Source organism: Stomoxys calcitrans, chromosome 2 (assembly GCF_963082655.1).
Source record: "Stomoxys calcitrans chromosome 2, idStoCalc2.1, whole genome shotgun sequence".
Taxonomy (NCBI): domain Eukaryota; kingdom Metazoa; phylum Arthropoda; class Insecta; order Diptera; family Muscidae; genus Stomoxys; species Stomoxys calcitrans.
The window spans coordinates 153,466,749-153,487,556 of NC_081553.1; the positions used below are offsets into that span (position 1 = coordinate 153,466,749).

Sequence of the window (20,808 nt, forward strand, 5' to 3'; positions counted from 1 at the left end):
CAACCACTGACTGGAAGATTGGATGAGGCTGATGGTGACTGGAGACATGCAGTATTCGTACTAAACTCCGGCTGTCTCGCAGACCTCAACAAGTGTGAAGGGTTTGTATCCTACGGATTCAACAAGTTACAACTGAAGGTCTATAGAAGCGTTGGGGTTGGGGAAACTGGAGACGACTGAGCAGTTGTTGCAGAACACTTGCCTGAGGAGCTATAGACCACATCGCTAAAGTCTGGCGGATTACAGGAGACTGAAAATCTCCCCGCCACAATCGCGACAGGAGGGGATGGCGTTGAAACGGGACCAGACAAGCCCTGTGTGGGTGGGTCATAAAGTTGGACTGGGCTCAAAGTGTGCGCCAGCGGGGAACTCAGAAAGTACTTCGACAGCAGCATTTAGTGAAGTATCAAAGGATAAATCGTCCGCTCAGTGTCCTGAGGAAGAGTGGTTCCACTGCTTTCTCACCTGCTCCTGGATGCGTACGGAAGCTCATCATGGCAAGTTCTAACGAATCTTGTGAGGATGAACTCCTGGTGGAGCCAGAAGGTGAGGCTAACACAACAGTGGTGGAACTTCTGAATCCTGACTATGGTCCGGTTTCTACAGATAAATCTCCACCATTGTTAAGCCGCTTTGGCGGCACTAAAAATCCTCCTGATGGCAGGGAGATTGGTCGTGGTTCTTTTCCAGGAACCATGGGTGTGTGGAGGAGTGGTTTAGAGATGCCGCCTTCAAACTTTAAGTCGCTGTTTGAAGCCACTTCTGTTTGGAAGAAAAGCCTCATTGTAGGAAGTGATGCTAATGCACATCACCAGATATGGGGAAGTTCGGATGTAAACGAAAGGTGTGAGCTGCTTATTGAATTTGTAATAAAGGGGATAAACCGGCCTTTATTACAAGAAACAGGCAGGAGGTACTAGATATATTACCATTGTATCGGAAGATATTAGTGGAATGCGTCTGGGAAGTGTTGGATGACCACAGCTTCTCTGATCATCGTTATATTAGTTTCAGCTTTGGAGAAAATACTGAAGTAGTGGTCCCTCAGCTAAACAGAAAAAAGCGGATTGGGATAAATTTCGGTACAAATTCTGCACCACTATGCCTTTTAGACTAGAAAAGGAAGTGGAAACTACGGAGGTTATAGACATAATGGCCAAGCGGATCATGAAGGCCCTGAATGACTCGCTTGTGTCAGCATGTTCTAGTGCCAAGCCAAGGGGCAAACAGCCATCGCCATGTTGGATCCCAGAGCTGGTTGGTCTAAGAAAGGAATCCAGAAAACTCTTCAACAGTGCGAAAGCCACAAGAGCACCACACGATTGGGACATCTATAAGGCTGAGCTAAGAAATTATAAGGGCGAGCTGAGAAAGGCTCAAAACAAATCCTGGGTAGATTTCTGCAGCTCAGTGGAGGATACATCTGAAGCCTCTAGACTAAAGAAGATTTTGTCTTCGAGACCTATTACGGTGGGGTATATTCAAAAGTCAGGGAATGTATGGACAATGTCTAGTGATGAAACACTAGAACTACCCGGGAAATTCTCCAACGGACAACGTGGCGCATCCTGGGTAGATTTCTGCGGCTCCGTGGAGGATACATCTGAAGCCTCTAGACTAAAGAAGATTTTGTCTTCGAGACCTATTACGGTGGGGTATATTCAAAAGTCAAGGAATGTATGGACAATGTCTAGTAATGAAACACTAGAACTACCCGGGAAATTCTCCAACGGACAACGTGGCGCCAGAAGAGGTTGCCACTGATATGCATTCGTCGGAGACCATTAGGGAAATTGTGTCTGATCCGAAAATCTTTTCGAAAGCTTTTCTCAGCTCGACCTTATATTTTCTTAGCTCTGCCCAATCGTGTGGTGCTCATGTGGCTTTTGCTCTGTTGAAGAGTTTTCTGCAGTCCTTCCTTAAACCAACCAGCTCTAGGGTCCAACATGGCGATCGCTGTTTGACCCTTGGCTTGGCACTGGGGCATGCTGACACAAGCGAGTCATTCATGGCCTTCGTGATCCGCTTGGTCACTATGTCTATATGCTCCGTAGTTTCCACTTCCTTTTCTGGTCTAGAAAGAATAGACGTGCAGAATTTTTGCCGAAACTTATTTCAATCCGCCTTTCTTCTGTTTAGCTGAGGGACCACTTCTGCAGTATTTTCTCCAAGGCTGAAACTAATATAACGATGATCAGAGAAGCTGTGGTCATCCAACACTTCCCAGTCGCATATTCTTCCACTTATATCTTCCGATACAAAGGCAATATCTAGTACCTACTACTTGTTCCTGGTGATAAATGTCAGTTTATCCCCTTTATTACAAATGACAGATTGCAACTTACATTCAATAAGCAGTTCTCCCCTTTCGTTGACTTCCAAGCTTCCCCATATGTGGTTGTTGTTGTTGTAGCAGTATTTTGTACACTGAGGCGGCATCCTTTACCGATGAAGGGATCCATCGGGTCAATCCAGTACGCACAACCGGCTGCATTAGCATCACTTCCTACAATGGGGCTCTCCTTCCCTACAGAAGCGGCTTCAACCAGCGACTTAACGTTTGAAGGCGGCATCTCTAAATCGTGTGCCATTTATAGGGAAGCCAGCCGGTAATGAGACTTGGTTATTTTAAGGCTGGCTACTTCAGCGCTTAGCGATGAAAGAAGAAAAATATTTAGACTACTCTTTGCAAGAAAACAGGCTCTGTGCCTCCCATTCCCCGTACCCTAGAGAAGTTTAAATCCCGGAATTCTTAGTCCACGAACCATTCCTCCACACACCCATGGTTCCTGGATAAGAACCACGTCAAATCCCCCTGCCATCAATAGGAACTTTAGTGCCGCCGAAGCGGCCTTACAATCGCTACCGTTCAATGATAACAGAATATTTTTGTTCCCAATTGGATGATATGCCCTTGTTGGACATGTGGTTCAAACAGGATGGCCCCACAAGCCACACAGCGAATGTCACAGTAAATTTATTGAAAACCAAGTTTGGAGACCGTTTTATCCCACGAAATGGTTCAGTCGATTGACCGCCCGGTCATGCGATTTGGCGGCGTTAGACTATTTCCTGCGGGGCTACGTCAAGTCTGTGGTCTATGCAAAATGTATTCATTTACAGATAGTAGCAGTTGCCCAATCACTGATTTTGACAGATTGTGCACTCAATATTTTGTTGCTGGGCAACTGCCACTACCTGTAAATTAATATATCTTGGGTCTATGCAAGAGCTGGTCTGTATGACTATATTTTAGGTTTTCGACTGTCAAAAAGTTGTAAACGTTAAAAACGTCGTATACTTGTATAAAACGTATAAATAGTAGTAAACGGCATAAACCTCGAAGAAGCTTTGCTATTTGTTTAGTTTTGCCATTATACGATTGTTTTCATTTGTTGTTGTTGCTATAATTACATATTTTGTTTATTTTTCATAGTCAGCGCCTTGGAAGAGAAAGAACAACATCGGCAAATGTTTTTGATGTTTTCGCTAGGATTCGAACTCAGACGTCTTCTGTTATAGACACACCTTCTAACCTATGCACCAGGGTGGGCAAAATTAATAATTCACGAAGGTTTCAAATAGTTTTATGAATTGCTTATTATTTTTTAACTCCGTCAAAAACAGTTTTTCGGCTAAGTTTACGACGTTTCCCACGTATGTATTATTGGAAATGTATGTCATATACGTCAGAGTATGCGACAGGCCATCTCTGGTCTGTGCCAACAAGCCAGCGACGATTGCTGAACTGCGTACGAATATCGAACGTGAAATTGCAGCAGTAACGGCCGATTGGTGCTTGAAAAACCTCGAAAATTGCATTCAGCGTCTGGACATCTGCAAGTGTGCCCGTGGTGGCCATGCAAAAGAAATCGATAATGGCATCGACCATACTTTCAATGGAATAAAGATTTTCATTGATATCCAAACCCGTTTTAGTTTTATTTAAAAAAAAACTTTTGTAGCGCTCTTTTTTTAAAAACAATTTATATCGTCAAAAATTAATAAGGATGATAAAATTTCGGATCATGAATCAATAGACATAACCATCGAGAATGCACACGAGAACTTGAAAACGCATGTGAATACCGAGGGACAATTACCAAAAGAATGCTTTGAAAATATAATTAAAAAATATACAGCCTCAAAAATAATAAAATCGGATGGTCCAAAAATTAATAAATGGTTAAACAATGAGTTAAAAGGCATGGAGCAATCATTAAATACAAAAAGGCAATATTAGAGAACACAACTTAAGCTTGGGATAGCTATGTATCGATAAGAAATGAATATAAAGCTTAAATTCAGAATGAAAAGAATAGATTTGTAGGTAAGGTTTAAGTGGCAGACAAACTTAGACGTTTTCGTCCATTGTGCTACCACAGGAACAGAAGAAGATGCCTTCTAGTTCCTACCGTTGAACCATCTATTGGGTTGCCCAAAAAGTAATAGCGGATTTTTTCTTATAGTCGGCGTTGACAAATTTTTTCACAGCTTGTGACTCTGTAATTGAATTCTTTCTTCTGTCAGTTATCAGCTGTTACTTTTAGCTTGCTTTAGAAAAAAAGTGTAAAAAAAGTATATTTGATTAAAATTCATTCTAAGTTTAAATAAAAATGCATTTACTTTCTTTCAAAAAATCCGCAATTACTTTTTGGGCAACCCAATAGATCGTTTTAAAAAGACCTAAGAGCTTCTGCAAAAGTCGTTACTGGAAACTTTCAGTCTGTTAGAATCTTTTCTGATTAGACAGTGACCTGTAATGACGAACACAATGACTGAGACGTCTGTTCTAGCCAGCGGTAGATCTCTTCAAGTCTAGACTAAGCCACATAGTCTTGGTGTGCACCTTCAATGCCAAGAAATGCTACCATTGTATATTCCATTACAGCGAGAGAACCCTCTATGTAGCCGACTAGGTCTTGAAGGGCTGTTTCAGTTTACTTGCCCTTAGGTAAGGTACAAATGAGGGTGTAGATATTAATCCGCCACCCAAGCTATTATGGACATACACCTAAGCCAGTAATTGGCTTGTTGTACGCTCTAAAAACTAAAAAAACATTGAAAAAGAAAATTTTAAGTTAGAAATTTTGTGCTATTTACAAATTCCTTAATTGTTTTCCAACTAAGTACCGGTGTAGGTTAGCCGCGAAAGCCGGGCAATGACATAGGAAATGCTCCAACTTCTCATCATCTTCCCCACATGCCCTACCCATGCTATCACTTGCCGCACCGAATTTGCATAAGTGCATATGACACCAAAAGCTATACTGACCTCCTTCTTCCTTTCAGTAATAGCCTCGTTCTCTCACGATCCGGATTACCCCATAGGATTTTCGTCGTCTACCGACTGTTTCAATGTTCCACAGTGCTACATGCGCTTTTGTCGCCCACGCCCTTAAATTGGACTGCGTCGACCTGAAAGGCTTCGCGTTAACCAAATTTGTCGACGGCAGTTCTCTGGCCTTCACTAAATCGTTTGCCATTTCATTCCCCCTTACTCCGTTATGTCCCGCACTCGAACGATGCGGATCGTGCCATCCTCAGAGGAAGCGTTAATTTCCTTACACTGCAAGACTCTTCGTGACCTTACCCTCCTGGTTGTTGTGCCCTTATCGCTAGTTCACTGTCCGTAAAGATATTCACACTCGACGTCCTCGCGTGAACACCACACCACCTCAAGCATTCCGTGATCGCCCGGATCCCCGTCTGCAGTGCCGTTTTATAGTCAACCAGTCTAAAACAGATCTCAGCTACTGGGTTTTCAATATAGACCCCCAGGCATACTTCCTATTAAGTTTCCTATCCAAGATCACTCTTAAGTAATTAACCTTGTCGGATATCGAAAACGTTTTATCGAGGAAACGTGGTGCGTCAAACTGGCCACCTTCGTTTCCTCGTGAACAGGCATATTTCTGTCTTCTCCGGTTTAACACTGAGAACCCTGCTTCTAGTCCGATCATATGCCATATGCAAGACCCTTTCGGCCCTTCTGCATAGCTTGTTCGGATTCATACTCTTAAGAAGTATTGTAACACCGTCTGCGTAGCAGACGGGTTCAAATCCCTCCTCAGTCAGCATCCGTAATAGGTTATTTATTTATGGTGGTCAACCAAAGGAGTGGCGATAAAATGCACCCCTGTGTCGTCCCCTGTGTCACTTTCTTCCCTTTATTTATGTCATGGAACCCAAAATTTATCCACCTGTTCCTCAGCACCCGGTCCACCCTATACTTGTCTAAGAATTGGATCAATGTGTCGGTCCGCACATTATTAAACGCCCCCTCGATGTCAATGCAAACCGCCAATGTGTACGTCTTGGCATCGAAGGATTCTTCTATTTTATGCACAACCTTGACATAGGCATGCTGTTTGTATTTAAGCAGTTCGATGGATGTCCTACTCTTTGTCATGGTATCCACAATGTTTTCCATGGTTTTGAGTAGAAAAGACGTAGGGCTTATAGGCCTGTAGGCCTTTGGTGTCGCATAACTTTCCTTGCCGGGCTTGGTATAAACACCACCCTTGCCTCCTGCCAGTCTTTCGGAGTGTATGCAAGTCCTTGGCACGCTGTGTAAATATTTAGTTACCAGATGAGACGGCAGATAGTCGGCATCCTTTTGTAGTAACGCCGGAAATATTCCATCAGGTCCGGGTGACTTAAATGGTGAAGCTCCTCAAGGCGTCCTTGACCATGAATTCGGTTACGATAAACCTTCGATCAACCTCATTATTCCAAGATTCCGGTGTCTCCATGAGTCCTGTGAAAAATGCGTTTTCATCAAAAGCCTCACATGTCCTCCGTTGTTTCTGCTCTCACTCCCGTGTAGTCTACTAACGATTCAGTTTGGACATGGATTCTTGAGAGTAAGTTTTTCATCTTGGCGGCGTTATTAACGCTATCGACCTGGTCACAGAATAGATTCCAGGAGGCACGTTTTGCCGCTCTGGTAGTCTTATTGTATTCCTTTAGCCGTATGTAACATGCATCCCAATAAACTTATGACGTGCTCTATTAAAAAGTCTGCGGACTTGACCTTATTATACGCATGCTGCTGCCGAGACAGGCGATCTCCAGGGATCTTTGCCCTAAAATATGTTTCTATCAACCTCTCAAGAGTCTTCAGCATAAAGGATGACAGACAAATAGGACGAAAATTTTATGGTAAAGTTTTCCTGCTTTCGGATGAACATTACCTTTGTGTCCCTCCATCACACAGGTATATATGACATGCTGATACAAGCAGAGTATATCTCCCTAAGCCAAGGAACCAGTCTATCAGACACAGCTTGTAATTCAACCGGTGATACATCATCAGGGCCTGGCGACTTAAAGAAGTCGAAACTTCTTTTCGCCCAATAACCTTCGACGATTGCATACCAGTGACAACCTCTTCTGGCGGACCGTTGTCCGTCGGAGAATTTCCCGTGAAATGTGTATCAACGAGTACATTCTCTAACTTTTGAATATACCCCACCGTAAAAGGTCTCGAGGACAAAATCTCCTTTAGTCCAGAGGCCTCAAATGAATCCTCCATGGAGCTGCAGAATTCCACCCAGGATTCGTTCTGAGCCTTTCTCAGCTCGCCCTTAAAGTTTCTTAGCTCAGCCTTATAGATGTCCTAATCGTGTGGTGCTCTTGTGGCTTTCGCACTGTTGAAGAGTTTTCTGGATTCCTTTCTTAGACCAACCAGCTCTGGGATCCACCATGGCGATGGCTGTTTGCCCCTTGGCTTGGCACTAGGACATGTTGGCCCAAGCGATTCATTTTCGTCCGCCTTTCTTCTTTCTAGCCGAGGGAGCGAGGGTTGTATTCAATACGCATCTGGTTGTTGTTGTAGCAGTGTGTTATACGCTGCGGCGGCAGCCCTTGCCGATGAAGAACTCCATCGGGTCAATCCGGTACGTACAACCGGCTGCCATGGGATTGTCCCCATATTTGGTGATGTACATTAGCATCACTTCCTACAATGGGGCTCTTTCTCCCAGAAGCGCAGAAGCGGCTTCAACTAGCAACTTAAGGCTTTAAGGCGGCATCTCTGAATCGTGTGCCATATATAGGGAAGCCAGCCAGTAATCAGACTTATTTATTTCAAGGCTGGCTTTTACTGAATCCTCAGTGCTTAGCGACGGAAGAAGCAAATACTGGCTCTGTGTCTCCCATTCCCCGTTCCCTAAAGAAGTTTAAATCCCTGAATTCTATCTCCTTCAGACTTGTTGAGGTCTGCGAGTTAAGTACGAATACTACATGTCTCCGGTAACCATCAGCCTCATCCAATCTTCCAATCGATGGTTGAAAGATAGGGATTACATTCCTTTAGTCTTCCATGTCTGGATTCAGGATCTGAGGGAATTGGTCGAGAAGGAATATCTTTCTTCTTGACTAAATCTGTGCTGCGTTGATCCCCGAAGGCAATAAGACTGTATTGTCCCCGATACCAGCCTGAATCGTGACAAACTGGAGGAGTCCCAGGAAATTTCGCAAGAATGTCGGAGTATACTGATGACAGTCCATTGACTATCCACTCCAATTATTTCTTGGTATGCAGTCCTGTTCTTCTCCCTTGTCGATAAACGCTATCACCAAACTGTCCCTAGCGACATTAGCAAAGGTCTTTAGACCCAGGTGATCGCAGCCTTTTAGCTCACTGCGGTGCACTTTCCGAATCCAGACGTGTAGTCTTTGGGGTAGCCTGTGCAGCGAATCCCCGAGTCCATTTTAGGTAGTCTCTCTCCCTAACAGTGAGAGTCTTAGTATAATCTGCACCAGGCCTCTCAATAAACCTGAGAACGATGCGCCTTCTATTATTCCAACCTCTTAAAGAGCGTGTTGGTTTGCCGGGGAAGGCCGATGACCTAGGCTAATTATAGGGATGCGAAGAAAGAATAGGTTCGACCTTGTCCCTAAGACTCGAACCAGGTGTCTTCGCCAAAAGAACCTGCTGACCAGTCATCTGTCGGCTAGTGGAGCCTGGAGCAGCCGCTCCACCAGTCGAGGACTCAGTAGCTGACAACATGCTACGGCCTGATACCACCACCACAACTGTTCGGTCTTTGAGGTCCATTCTAAGCCTACTCGCGGGCTCTAGATCTGCCGCTCCATTGGAAACAGACGCAGATCATCAACCGCCCGCTTCACTTAATCGACAGTCAATCAACATCAATAGATTTATAACAAATAGAATATATAATGCACAAAATCAAAAACATATGTGGAAGGAAAGTAAAAACGGGGTCTTAAAAAATCCCAAAGTGAGATAAAAATTGTAATATTCAACAATTAACAATTTCATACGTATTTTATAAATAGCCTCAAGTCAATTCAAGAATCTGTACACAAGTGCAATATAGCAACAACATTCCAGCCATAAATTCAAAATTTAGATTTCGGCTTATAACCATGGATAACTAAAAAACAATTTGGCAACAAATTAAGAAAGCGCCTGATTATTCGAATATGTCTACCAAAATAATAATGCACAATTGGGAAACCATAGGAAAAAATTGGCTCTACATAATTAATAAATCAAAGGAAACAAATATATTTCCAGATAGTTGCAATGAATCTATGATAACGCCAGTAGAAAAAATACCAAAAACAAAAGATGCAAAGAATTCAGACCAATAAACTCGATGAAAATATGGGAAAAGATTATTGAGAAAGTGATCAAAGATCAATTAGAAAAATATCTGGATAATAATAATGTATTCTTTAAACACGAATCTGAATTCCGAAAAATACTCTTGCGGGACAACAGTGACAACATTATGTAACTGCTAGATGCAGTAGAGAAAAACAAAAGGATAATTGCGTTATTTTTAGACTTCAAACGAGCCTTTGAAAAAATTGATTGCGGTACTAAATATAAATGCTACTCAAAAATGAAGTGCAAGGTAAAGAATTACTGTGGGACGAGTCGTATTTCAAAAACAGAAGACAAATGACAGGGGCAAACAACGAATATCAGGCACCGCGTATGAAGACTTTGGTGTATCAATGATCTCTCGAATGTAATAAACAGATGTGAAATAGTCCTATTCGCAGATGATTCGTTAATATTTACGGAAACAGAATCAGATTACCAATGCTATTCAAATTTAAATGAAGATATGGGAAATATAAAAATATGGTTGTGGTGTATCCACATTTATTATTCTAAATCGTTTAAATTATTTATTTTTAACAAAGTAGGTTAAGTTTTCATTTTCTTTGCTAGTTTATATAACACTTTTGAGTTTTTAAAAATTTGTTAGATTGAGTAGGCATTGGATTGTCATTTTTTTTCTTTTCATTGTACAGAAAAAATTGATTCATTCGAAAAAATATAAGTGACGTGTCAGGAAGCAAAATTTAAAATATTCATAAATTTGTTAATTGTTTGCGTTTTATTTCGTTTTGCCCCTTAACCACGTCAATTGGTGACCCCGACTACACGTTAAACCACATAAGACAATGTTTCATTCGCCAACCGGAAACGCCAGCAGAGCCCTAGATAACCATTTTGGAGAAATCATTCCTGGAATGAATTCACCGTTGGCTCATGGTAATATTTCGTCAAACTCTATAATGGATGACCCGCTACCAACAGGCCCAGTGGAGGTTTCAAGAGTTTCAGTGAAAATTCCACCATTCTGGCGCAACAATCCAGCATTATGGTTCAAACAGGTCGAAAGCCAATTTATAACATCTGGAATAAAATCCGATTCAACCAAATTCCATACAATTGTTGGATCCATAGACGCAAGCGTCCTTTCGGAGGTAAGCGACCTTATTCTCAATCCACCAGAAACAAATATGTATGAAACGCTTAAGAAGAGTCTCCAAGAGATTTCATGGATTCGGAAGTGAAGCGTTTAAAGCGTTTGTTGCGTGAAATGGAACTTGCCGATAAAAAGCCATCAACATTACTCCGTGAAATGATCTGTTTAGCCTCTGGTGAGGTTTCGGATGAACTTTTAAAGTCTCTCTGGATGCAACGACTTCCGAAGCAAACTCAAGCAATTTTATCGGTAAGCAGTGAATCTTTAAGTAATTTGGCGGCTATGGCCGATAAGATTTCTGATACCGTGGAATCATGGGATGTTAGTGCTATATCCTCAAGAAAACCGACAGAGTCGACACAAATTCAGGATTTAAAAGCCAAAATTGAAGAAATAATCGAGAAAATCGAGGCACTCGCAAATCAATCAAGAAGCCGTTCAAAATCAAGAGGCAGGTCACAGAGTAAGTCACGTGATAAACCTTTTTGTTGGTATCATTATAAGTTTGGCGATCGTGCTACCAAATGTGCCCAGCCCTGCTCATTTGTGCCAAATTATTCTCCGGAAAACTAAAAGGCTCCTCATCATCGGTGACGGATGAGGACTGCCATCAGATATGTCGCCTTTTTGTTCGTGATACAAACCTAAAATATGAGTTTCTCATCGATACTGGTGCTGATGTGTCTGTGTTCCCGGCTACCTCAATTGAAAAACGTCAAAACCCATCAAGTCTTGAATTAATAGCAGCTAATGAGTCCCCTATTAAAACATTTGGTATAAAAACTCTTACCTTAACTCTTGGCCTCAACCGAAAATTTACCTGGAATTTTATAGTTGCCAGTGTTAACAGACCAATAATTGGCGCTGATTTTCTTAGCCATTTTGCGTTAGTGGTTGATGTAAAGAACAATCGTCTGATAGATAATACGTCCAGATCAGAAAGTAAAGCAACGTTATTTTCTGGATCTTTAAATTCTGTAAAATCAATTTCAAAAAACTCAGAATTTTGTAAGCTTTTTCTACAATTTCCTGAACTGACGCAAAGTGACAATCGTATTTCACCAGTAAAGCATTCTGTGAAGCATATTATCCACACAGAAGGTCCACCGGTTCATGCAAAAGCACGAAGATTTTCCCTGAGAAGCTCAAAATTGTAAAGCGTGAGTTTGATTTGATGCTGCAACAAGGTATATGTCGTCTTTCGAAAAGTTCCTGGGCAAGTCCGTTGCATTTAATCCCGAAGTCAAATGGAGAGTGGCGTCCATGTGGCGACTACCGTCGTTTAAATGCTGTTACTACTCCCGACCGCTATCCTGTTCTTCACATACACGATTTTGGACACATGTTGAGCGGTAAGCAAATATTTAGTAAAGTGGACCTTGTTAAAGCATATCGTCAAATACCAGTTGAAGAATCTGACATTCCTAAGACTGCAATTATAACTCCATTTGGGTTATATGAGTTTCCTCGAATGAGCTTTGGACTTTGTAATGCAGCTCAGTCTTTTCAGCGTTTTATACACGAGATCATACAAGGTTTGGATTTCTGTTACGCCTATATAGATGATATCCTCATTGCGTCAAACAACAAAGAGGAGCACTTGGAACATCTCAGGAAATTATTTTGAAGATTTCGAGAGTTTGGTGTTACTATTAATTATTCCAAGTCGATGCTCGGAGTTGCAGAAGTCGAATTTTTAGGATATGTAGTCAATGCAGATGGTATCAAACCTCTGCCATCCCGCGTAGAAGCAATCAAAGGCTACAAGTTGCCAGAAACTGAAAAAGAGCTGCGAAGGTTTTTAGGAATGTTAAATTTTTATAGAGGATTTATTCCTAATGCAGCACATCAACAGTAAAAACTTCATGCAATCTGCTCTGGAAATAAAAAGGGAACGAACGCAAAGATCCAATGGACAGAGGACTTACTTGAAGCTTTCAAGGAATGCAAGAACTCATTAGCTGATGCAGCTCTACTTGTTCATCCAAAACTCAATGCTCCGACATCTTTGTGGATTGATGCATCGGATACAGGAATGGGTGGAGTTTTACAACAATTTATTAGCGGTGAGTGGAAACTCATAGCATTTTTCTCAAAGAAATTGAGCTCGTCTCAAATGAAATATAGTGCATATGACAGAGAACTTCTCGCAGCATACTCAGGACTGAAACACTTCCAATATTTTTTGGAAGGAAGAGAGTTCTTTATTTGCACAGACCACAAACCCCTAATATATGCATTTAAACAGAAACCGGAAAAGGCATCCCCACGGCAACTGCGACACCTTGATTACGTAGGGCAGCATACTGTCGACATAAGACATATTTCCGGAAAAGATAACACAGTTGCAGACGCATTATCTCGATTGGATGCAGTATCATTACCATCACCCTTGGATTACAACGAATTGGCTCGTTCGCAAGAGTCCGACACAGAATTACAACAATTACTAAAAGTTAACACATCTCTTGTCTTGAAAAAAATGGTTGTCCCTGGCTCGAATGTTGAAGTTTATTGTGATGTGTCAACAAAAGCAATACGACCATATATAACCAAACATTTTCGCAAGCCTCTTTTTGAATCACTACATGGAATATCTCATCCAGGCATCCGAGCAACAACAAGCATGATTAAAACTCGTTTTGTTTGGCCATCAATATCTAAGGATCTGCATGTTTGGACCAAATGTTGTATATCCTGTCAAAAGGCAAAGGTTAATCGCCACGTCAAGAGTCCTCTTGGAAATTTTGAGTTACCAACGGAACGTTTTAAAAACATCAGCATCGAGTTGGTTGGACCGCTACCTCTATGTCAAAATTTCAGGTATGTTCTCACTTGTATTGACAGATTTACCAGATGGACCGAGGCTATACCGTTGACAGACATAACAGCAACAGCCGTTGCTTCAGCATTTCTGTCAGGCTGGGTTTCCCGATGTGGAGTTCCGTCATCTATTACAACCGATCAGGGAAGACAATTTGAATCTGCTCTTTTTCGAGAAAATTCTTCCTGTAGTTTTGATGGGTTTGCACTCGGCAATTATTCAAGATGTTGGTTATTCTTCTGCTGAAATGGTTTTTGGTACCAACATCAGACTTCCAGGTGAGATATTTGATAACGTCAACTCCAAATATTCAGACAATTGGATCGATGAATTTCATAATAATATGCAAAATATAAGACCAACTCCTGGAATAAGACATGGGAAGCATACAATTTTTGTACCCATGGATCTACTGAAATGCTCACATGTTTTTGTAAGAAATGATGCAGTTCGAAAACCTCTACAACCTCCCTACGAAGGCCCATTTCAAGTAATTTCGCGGAATAGTAAGATATTCAAATTTAGACGAGGCCACGATGAAAAGGTTATATCCATCGACCGGCTCAAACCCGCCTATCTTTTAAATTAATCAGAGCCAATTCAAGTTCCGGATACTTCAAGCAATACACAAGGAAAGTCAACAATGAAATTACGATCCGGAAAGAAAGTATCATTTGCTCCTGGTGTATAAATTTCGTTTTCACTAGGGAGGGGGTACTGTGGTGTATCCACATTTATTATTCTAAATCGTTTAAATTATTTATTTTTAACAAAGTAGGTTAAGTTTTCATTTTCTTTGGTAGTTTATATAACACTTTTGAGTTTTTAAAAATATGTTAGATTGAGTAGGCATTGGATTGTCATTTTTTTTCTTTTCATTGTACAGAAAAAATTGATTCATTCGAAAAAATATAAGTGACGTGTCAGGAAGCAAAATTTAAAATATTCATAAATTTGTTAATTGTTTGCGTTTTATTTCGTTTTGCCCCTTAACCACGTCATGGTTAAACATGAACAAACTAAAACTTGGTGAGTTTGGAATTTCAAATAAATGATGAAAAACTTGCGAAAGTTGACCAAATAAAATACCTCAGGTTTGTTTTAGACAAAAAAACTTAACTTCAAGTACCATATGGAATACACAAGTACAATATGGAATACACATGTAAAAAAATCAAGGTTTTTTTTTACAATAGATGAATATAGAACAAAGGCTTGAACACCTTAAAGTTTATACAAAAAAATTAAAAATAGATATGTACCTGAATATTTGACAGAAAAGCTAAGATATGTTGGGGATGTACAACCATACCTATTAAGAAATTGGAATGACGACAACAAAACAGCGATCGCTTTTTTATGTGAATCACAAAGAAATTTGAATAGAAACATAAAAATTTAAAGAATGAACTAATAATGATAAATATTTTTAAAGTCCTTTAATTTGAACTCTATATTGTCCTGATCGGCCTGCATGGTCTTTATAAGGGTTTTGTGGCGGGCCCCAGATACTTGATTGATATCAGATTCGTACTCCACTTCCAATGAAGTTTTCTTTGAGCCGCCGACATGTTTTTTGGTTTGGGGATGATTTGGCGGCCTCCCATGCTTGACGCCGAATTTGAAATCTAAATTTTTACTCTGCAACCAAACACCTTTCAATTGAGTACCATACTATCCTGAGCAGACTACATTTCTTTTTAGGTGACTATTAGGGAAGGGGCCAAATTTTGATATCAAATTCATATTCTTACTCAAACACCTTCCAATCGAGTCTCATATCTTGCCGACCGGTCTACTTTCTGTTTGATTGGCTTTTGGATGACCCTCCTGAGACGTTTCGGCAAATTTTTATACCAGGTTCGTGTTTTACTCCCAATTATTTACCATTCATTTGAGTTCCATATTGTCCCCATCAGTCTCCATAACCGTTTGAGGGGTTTTGAAGTGGTTTTTGGGGTGAGACGGCCCAACTGAGACCAGACTCCATATTAGGATGCATGTTTGGTATTCTACTCCACAAAACCTTTCATTTGAGTCCTATATTGTTCCCATCGGCCTGCTTTTAATATTGGGAGTGCTTTCTGGGTAAGGATGGGGATACACCCCCTTCCCATAACAAATTATATAGCCTATCACACCGTCCAGACCATTCTACGCAAGGTTTGAGTCTATAAAAAACAAACAAACAAATACAAATATATAACTTTTACTCTACACTGTGTCTACGGGTCCCGTTGAAGTGTTTTGGGTGTGGGCGGCCACCCAGATACTTGGTGGATACTCTGTTTCGTAATCCACTATCAAAGACTTTTCGTTTGATTTACATATTGTCACGACAGGTCAACATGTCCAGTTTGATGTTTTTTGCAGTCATATTGGGGGTTGTTGGAGAATGGTGCTGCACAGACACTTTTGAGCAATTACACTTTTTCTAAATACCTCCCATTTGAAAGCCATTTATCCTAATCGAATTACATATAACTTTGAGAACGTTTTAAACCAGGGGCAAGCAAAGTATCGCTTAAATCTGGGCATCAATTTCCGAGATAAAGATATTTCGAAAATCATGGTAAGGGGAAGGGTCCGCCCCTTTGAATATCGAAAAAATGATGTTCAATATTTATACCTAGGATTTTGGTCCCTACATTCTGTGAAAATTTCATGAGAATTGATTTAGCCATTTTTTAATTCTTTATGTAACTTGCCAACACACAAACTATCAAACAATGCAGCAAATAAAGTTTTTCGAGTCCATAAAAACAAAAACAAACAGGTATTTATAGAATAAAACAAGTAAAAACGTGGTAAATTCGGCCGGGACGAATCTTGGGAACCCACCACCATGGATTCTGTACTAAATGTACCAAAACGTATGAGTTGTGAATAGATTATTTAGTCATCCATCATATTTTTCCTGCATGTCAAATTTCATACCTCTAGCTCCGTCTTAACAGAAAGTACCAAATGGTACTAAAATGTATGAATTTTTAATAGATCATTTGGTCACAAATCATATATTTTTTATTTGTATTTACATACCAAATTTCAGACCTCAAACTCCGTCTGAAATAGCGGTACTAAACGTACTTTCTCTCGTTACCAGTACTATTTTTCCATTTTTACCTTTCATTTGAGTACCATATTGTCCCCATCAGTCTCCATACCCGTTTGAGGGGTTTTGAAGTGGTTTTTGGGGTGAGACGGCCCAACTGAGACCAGACTCCATATTAGGATGCATGTTTGGTATTCTACTCCACAAAACCTTTCATTTGAGTCCTATATTGTTCCCATCGGCCTGCTTTTAATATTGGGAGTGCTTTCTGGGTAAGGATGGGGATACACCCCCTTCCCATAACAAATTATATAGCCTATCACACCGTCCAGACCATTCTACGCAAGGTTTGAGTCTATAAAAAACAAACAAACAAATACAAATATATAACTTTTAATCTACACTGTGTCTACGGGTCCCGTTGAAGTGTTTTGGGTGTGGGCGGCCACCCAGATACTTGGTGGATACTCTGTTTCGTAATCCACTATCAAAGACTTTTCGTTTGATTTACATATTGTCACGACAGGTCAACATGTCCAGTTTGATGTTTTTTGCAGTCATATTGGGGGTTGTTGGAGAATGGTGCTGCACAGACACTTTTGAGCAATTACACTATTTCTAAATACCTCCCATTTGAAAGCCATTTATCCTAATCGAATTACATATAACTTTGAGAACGTTTTAAACCAGGGGCAAGCAAAGTATCGCTTAAATCTGGGCATCAATTTCCGAGATAAAGATATTTCGAAAATTATGGTAAGGGAAAGGGTCCGCCCCTTTGAATATCGAGAAAATGATGTTCAATATTTATACCTAGGATTTTGGTCCCTACATTCTGTGAAAATTTCATGAGAATTGATTTAGCCATTTTTTAATTCTTTATGTAACTTGCCAACACACAAACTATCAAACAATGCAGCAAATAAAGTTTTTCGAGTCCATAAAAACAAAAACAAACAGGTATTTATAGAATAAAACAAGTAAAAACGTAGTAAATTCGGCCGGGACGAATCTTGGGAACCCACCACCATGGATTCTGTACTAAATGTACCAAAACGTATGAGTTGTGAATAGATTATTTAGTCATCCATCATATTTTTCCTGCATGTCAAATTTCAGACCTCTAGCTCCGTCTAAACAGAAAGTACCAAATGGTACTAAAATGTATGAATTTTTAATAGATCATTTGGTCACAAATCATATATTTTTTATTTGTATTTACATACCAAATTTCAGACCTCAAACTCCGTCTGAAATAGCGGTACTAAACGTACTTTCTCTCGTTACCAGTACTATTTTTCCATTTTGCACCAGATGCCTTTAAGTCAAATTTCAAAATTCTACCTCTATCCATCTACCCTGTGCAAAGTTCACCCGTTTCGTACCTTTTTGGTACTTTTTTCAGTAGCTAAATGTGAAAATTTCCAAAGCTCTTATAGTCACTCAACTAAGGTTGCCATAGGGTACTTAAGTACGGAAATTCAGAGCTCTAGTTCAATTTAAAAAAGTACCATATAGTACCGATTGTGGTACTAAACGTATTTCTTTATTTCTCCCTCCTCCGGTATGATTTTCCAATTTTTTTTACCAAATCATATTTTCTCGAGACGCTCTTTAATTTGAGCCCAATCACATAATTCTAGCCCATTCAGTTCGAGCTTGATCGTCTCAACGTTCTGAGTCGATCTAGCCATGTCCGTCCGATCGTCCGTCCGTCTGTTGAAATCGCGATAGCGGTCGAACGCGTAAAGCTAGCGGCTTGAAATTTTGCACAGATATTTAATGTTGATGTATGTCGTTGGGATTGAAAATGGGCCGTATCGGCTGAGATTTAGATATTGCTTCCATATAAACCGATCTCTCGATTTGACTTCTTGAGCCCCTGGAAGCTGCAATTTTTGTCCGATTTTGCTGAAATTTTGCATGTGGTGTTCTGTTATGACTTCCATTTTGCTGAAATTTTGCATGTGATGTTCTGTTATGACTTCCAACAACTGTGCCAAACACGGTCAAAATCGAATCGGTCTATAACCTGATATAGCTCCTATATAAGCCAATCTCTCGATTTGACTTCTCGAGTCCTTACAAGCCGCAGTTTTTTGTCCGATTTGGCTGAAATTTTGCATGTAGTGATCTGTTATGACTTCCAACAACTGTGCCAAGTACGGTTTAAATCGGTCCATACCCTGATATAGCTCCCATGTAAACCGGTATATCGATCATCCTTGTTCAATTCCTAGAAGCTTTACTTTTTGCTGGTTTGACACAAGTTTGGTTTGTAGAATAAAATTATGCCCTTCGACTAAACTTGGGAAGTCATTGTGGTGGCTTCCCAAGATTCGGCCCGGCCGAACTTGCACGCTTTTACTTGTTGAATTTTCACTATAATCTTTACACACAATAAATGAGCTGCCATAGTTGATTTTAGCCGTTGTCAAAATCATAAAATAAAATCCCACCACTACAAACAATAAATACGAATCCAACAACAATTACAAAATGCGTAGTAGTCTAAAGAAAAACATATGCAGTTTGCTGACCTGCGTGTATTGCAAATCAAGCACATTATCCACCACCACAACACCCCACGCCACCCCTCTGAAGCAGAGATCTCTATCTTTCACACATCCAACTTTTTTCACTCTTACTCTCACCTAGTGCTATCTTATTATACCACTATTTGTGGGGGCGTCCACCGTAATAATGATTTCAATTACTTTACTCTGTGTCTTGCACATAACGTGATTCTCTCGTTGTAATATGGCTTGACATTAGCACAAACAAATGAGTCAGTCCCATGGCAGCCGGTTGTATGTACCGGATTAGGTTAGTTTAGGTTTAAGTGGTAGTCCGCCATCAGACTCACTTAGACGTTTTCGTCCATTGTGATACCACCGGAACGGAACAAGGAAGATACCTCCTAGTTCCTACCGTTGAACCATCCAGATTGCTCTAAAAAACCCAGTAACTTGCGAATGTTCACATCCGCTAAATCAGACTAGTTCTCAAGGAACTCCTTTTGACTGCTAGTGCGGGACACACACACACAAGGTGTTCTAAAGTCTCTTCTTCTTCGATGTCCTCCCAAATTGCATTTTTTTTTGCAAATTTTGCCCATGAACGTTCCGCTAAGGAACAAGGGCAAACTTCTCACATATCAATGAGTGCAGTCCGATTCAAGTTTAAGCTCAATGATAAGGGGCCTCCTTTTTATACCGGAGTTCGAACGGCGTGCCGCAGTACGACACCTCTTTGGAGAAAAGTTCAGCGTCATATGCGGACATGCTAACCTCTGCGCTACGGTGGCCTCCAGCTTCTGCAAAAGTCGTTACTGGCAAACTTCAGTCTGTCAGGGTGTTTCCGATTAGAAAGTGACCTGTCATGACAGACACAATGCCTGGGGTCTGTTCTAGCCAGCGGTCTACCTCTTCGAGTCTAGTTTAGGCCACATAGTTTTGGAATGCTCACAGCCCCCTCTTTGTGCCCATCTATCATTCGTTGTCCTTCAGGATTGGTCCTGAAATCTTAGCTTACATGTCGCTAGAGTCATACCCACAGATTCCAGTATCCATGGAATGTGTTAGATAGTTCCTGGACTCGCATGCTCGTCCGCTTGACAATTCCCTGAGATATCTCTATGGCCCGGCATCCAGAACGGGTGAATTTTTAACTGTTCAGCTATCTCGTTGAGAGATCTGCGACAGTCGAGGGCGGTTTTTGTGTTCAGAAATACGTTCTCATGGATTTTATGGCTGCCGGGCTATCTAAGAAGATATTTATGCCAATCGTCGTAATGACATAATATTTTAGCCATTCCACCACTTAATTAATTGCAAAGATCTCTGCTCGATGCACACTGCAGTGGTCGGGTAACCTTTTCGATATGACCAGTTCTATATCTTTAGAGTACACCCAAAGCCCACCTGGTCGTTTAGTTTGGAACCATCCGTATAGAAGCCTATATAGCTTCTATTGCCAGGGATATCGTAGTTCCAATCGGTTCTATCAGGAATAGTAGTACAGTGCTTTATATCAAAAAGCGCTTCAGATAGGGTGTAATCCACACTGCCTGGAACATTGGATATTGTATCAAGGATAACACAAAGTCCGTTGTCGCCACATGACCAATGAGAAAGCTCACTTAGCCTCACGGCAGAGGTCGCAGCACA

At 40.7% G+C, this 20,808-nt stretch overlaps 1 protein-coding gene and 1 long non-coding RNA gene across 8 annotated transcripts in view; one reads left to right on the forward strand and one right to left on the reverse strand.

Moving 5' to 3' along the window:
• LOC131994922 (uncharacterized) overlaps window positions 1-20,808 on the reverse strand; it is a 62,263-nt gene that overhangs the window by 20,920 nt on the left and 20,535 nt on the right. The window lies entirely within an intron of this gene.
• LOC106086261 (protein midgut expression 1) overlaps window positions 1-20,808 on the forward strand; it is a 48,485-nt gene that overhangs the window by 9,437 nt on the left and 18,240 nt on the right. For 2 of the 7 annotated variants that reach the window (XR_009396958.1, XR_009396959.1), the window contains exon 1: window positions 11,490-14,613. The exons of 1 other annotated variant lie outside the window; for it this stretch is intronic. Coding sequence is in view for 1 of the 6 variants with exons in the window: in XM_059362071.1 (XP_059218054.1) it covers window positions 14,585-14,613 (29 nt within the window). In the remaining 5 variants the exon portion in view is untranslated. Of the gene's footprint in view, window positions 1-11,489; window positions 14,614-14,678; window positions 15,028-15,288; window positions 15,445-20,808 lie in introns of those variants that run through there. 4 more of the 7 variants (XR_009396961.1, XR_009396960.1, XR_009396962.1 and 1 more) reach the window with 4 other exon arrangements.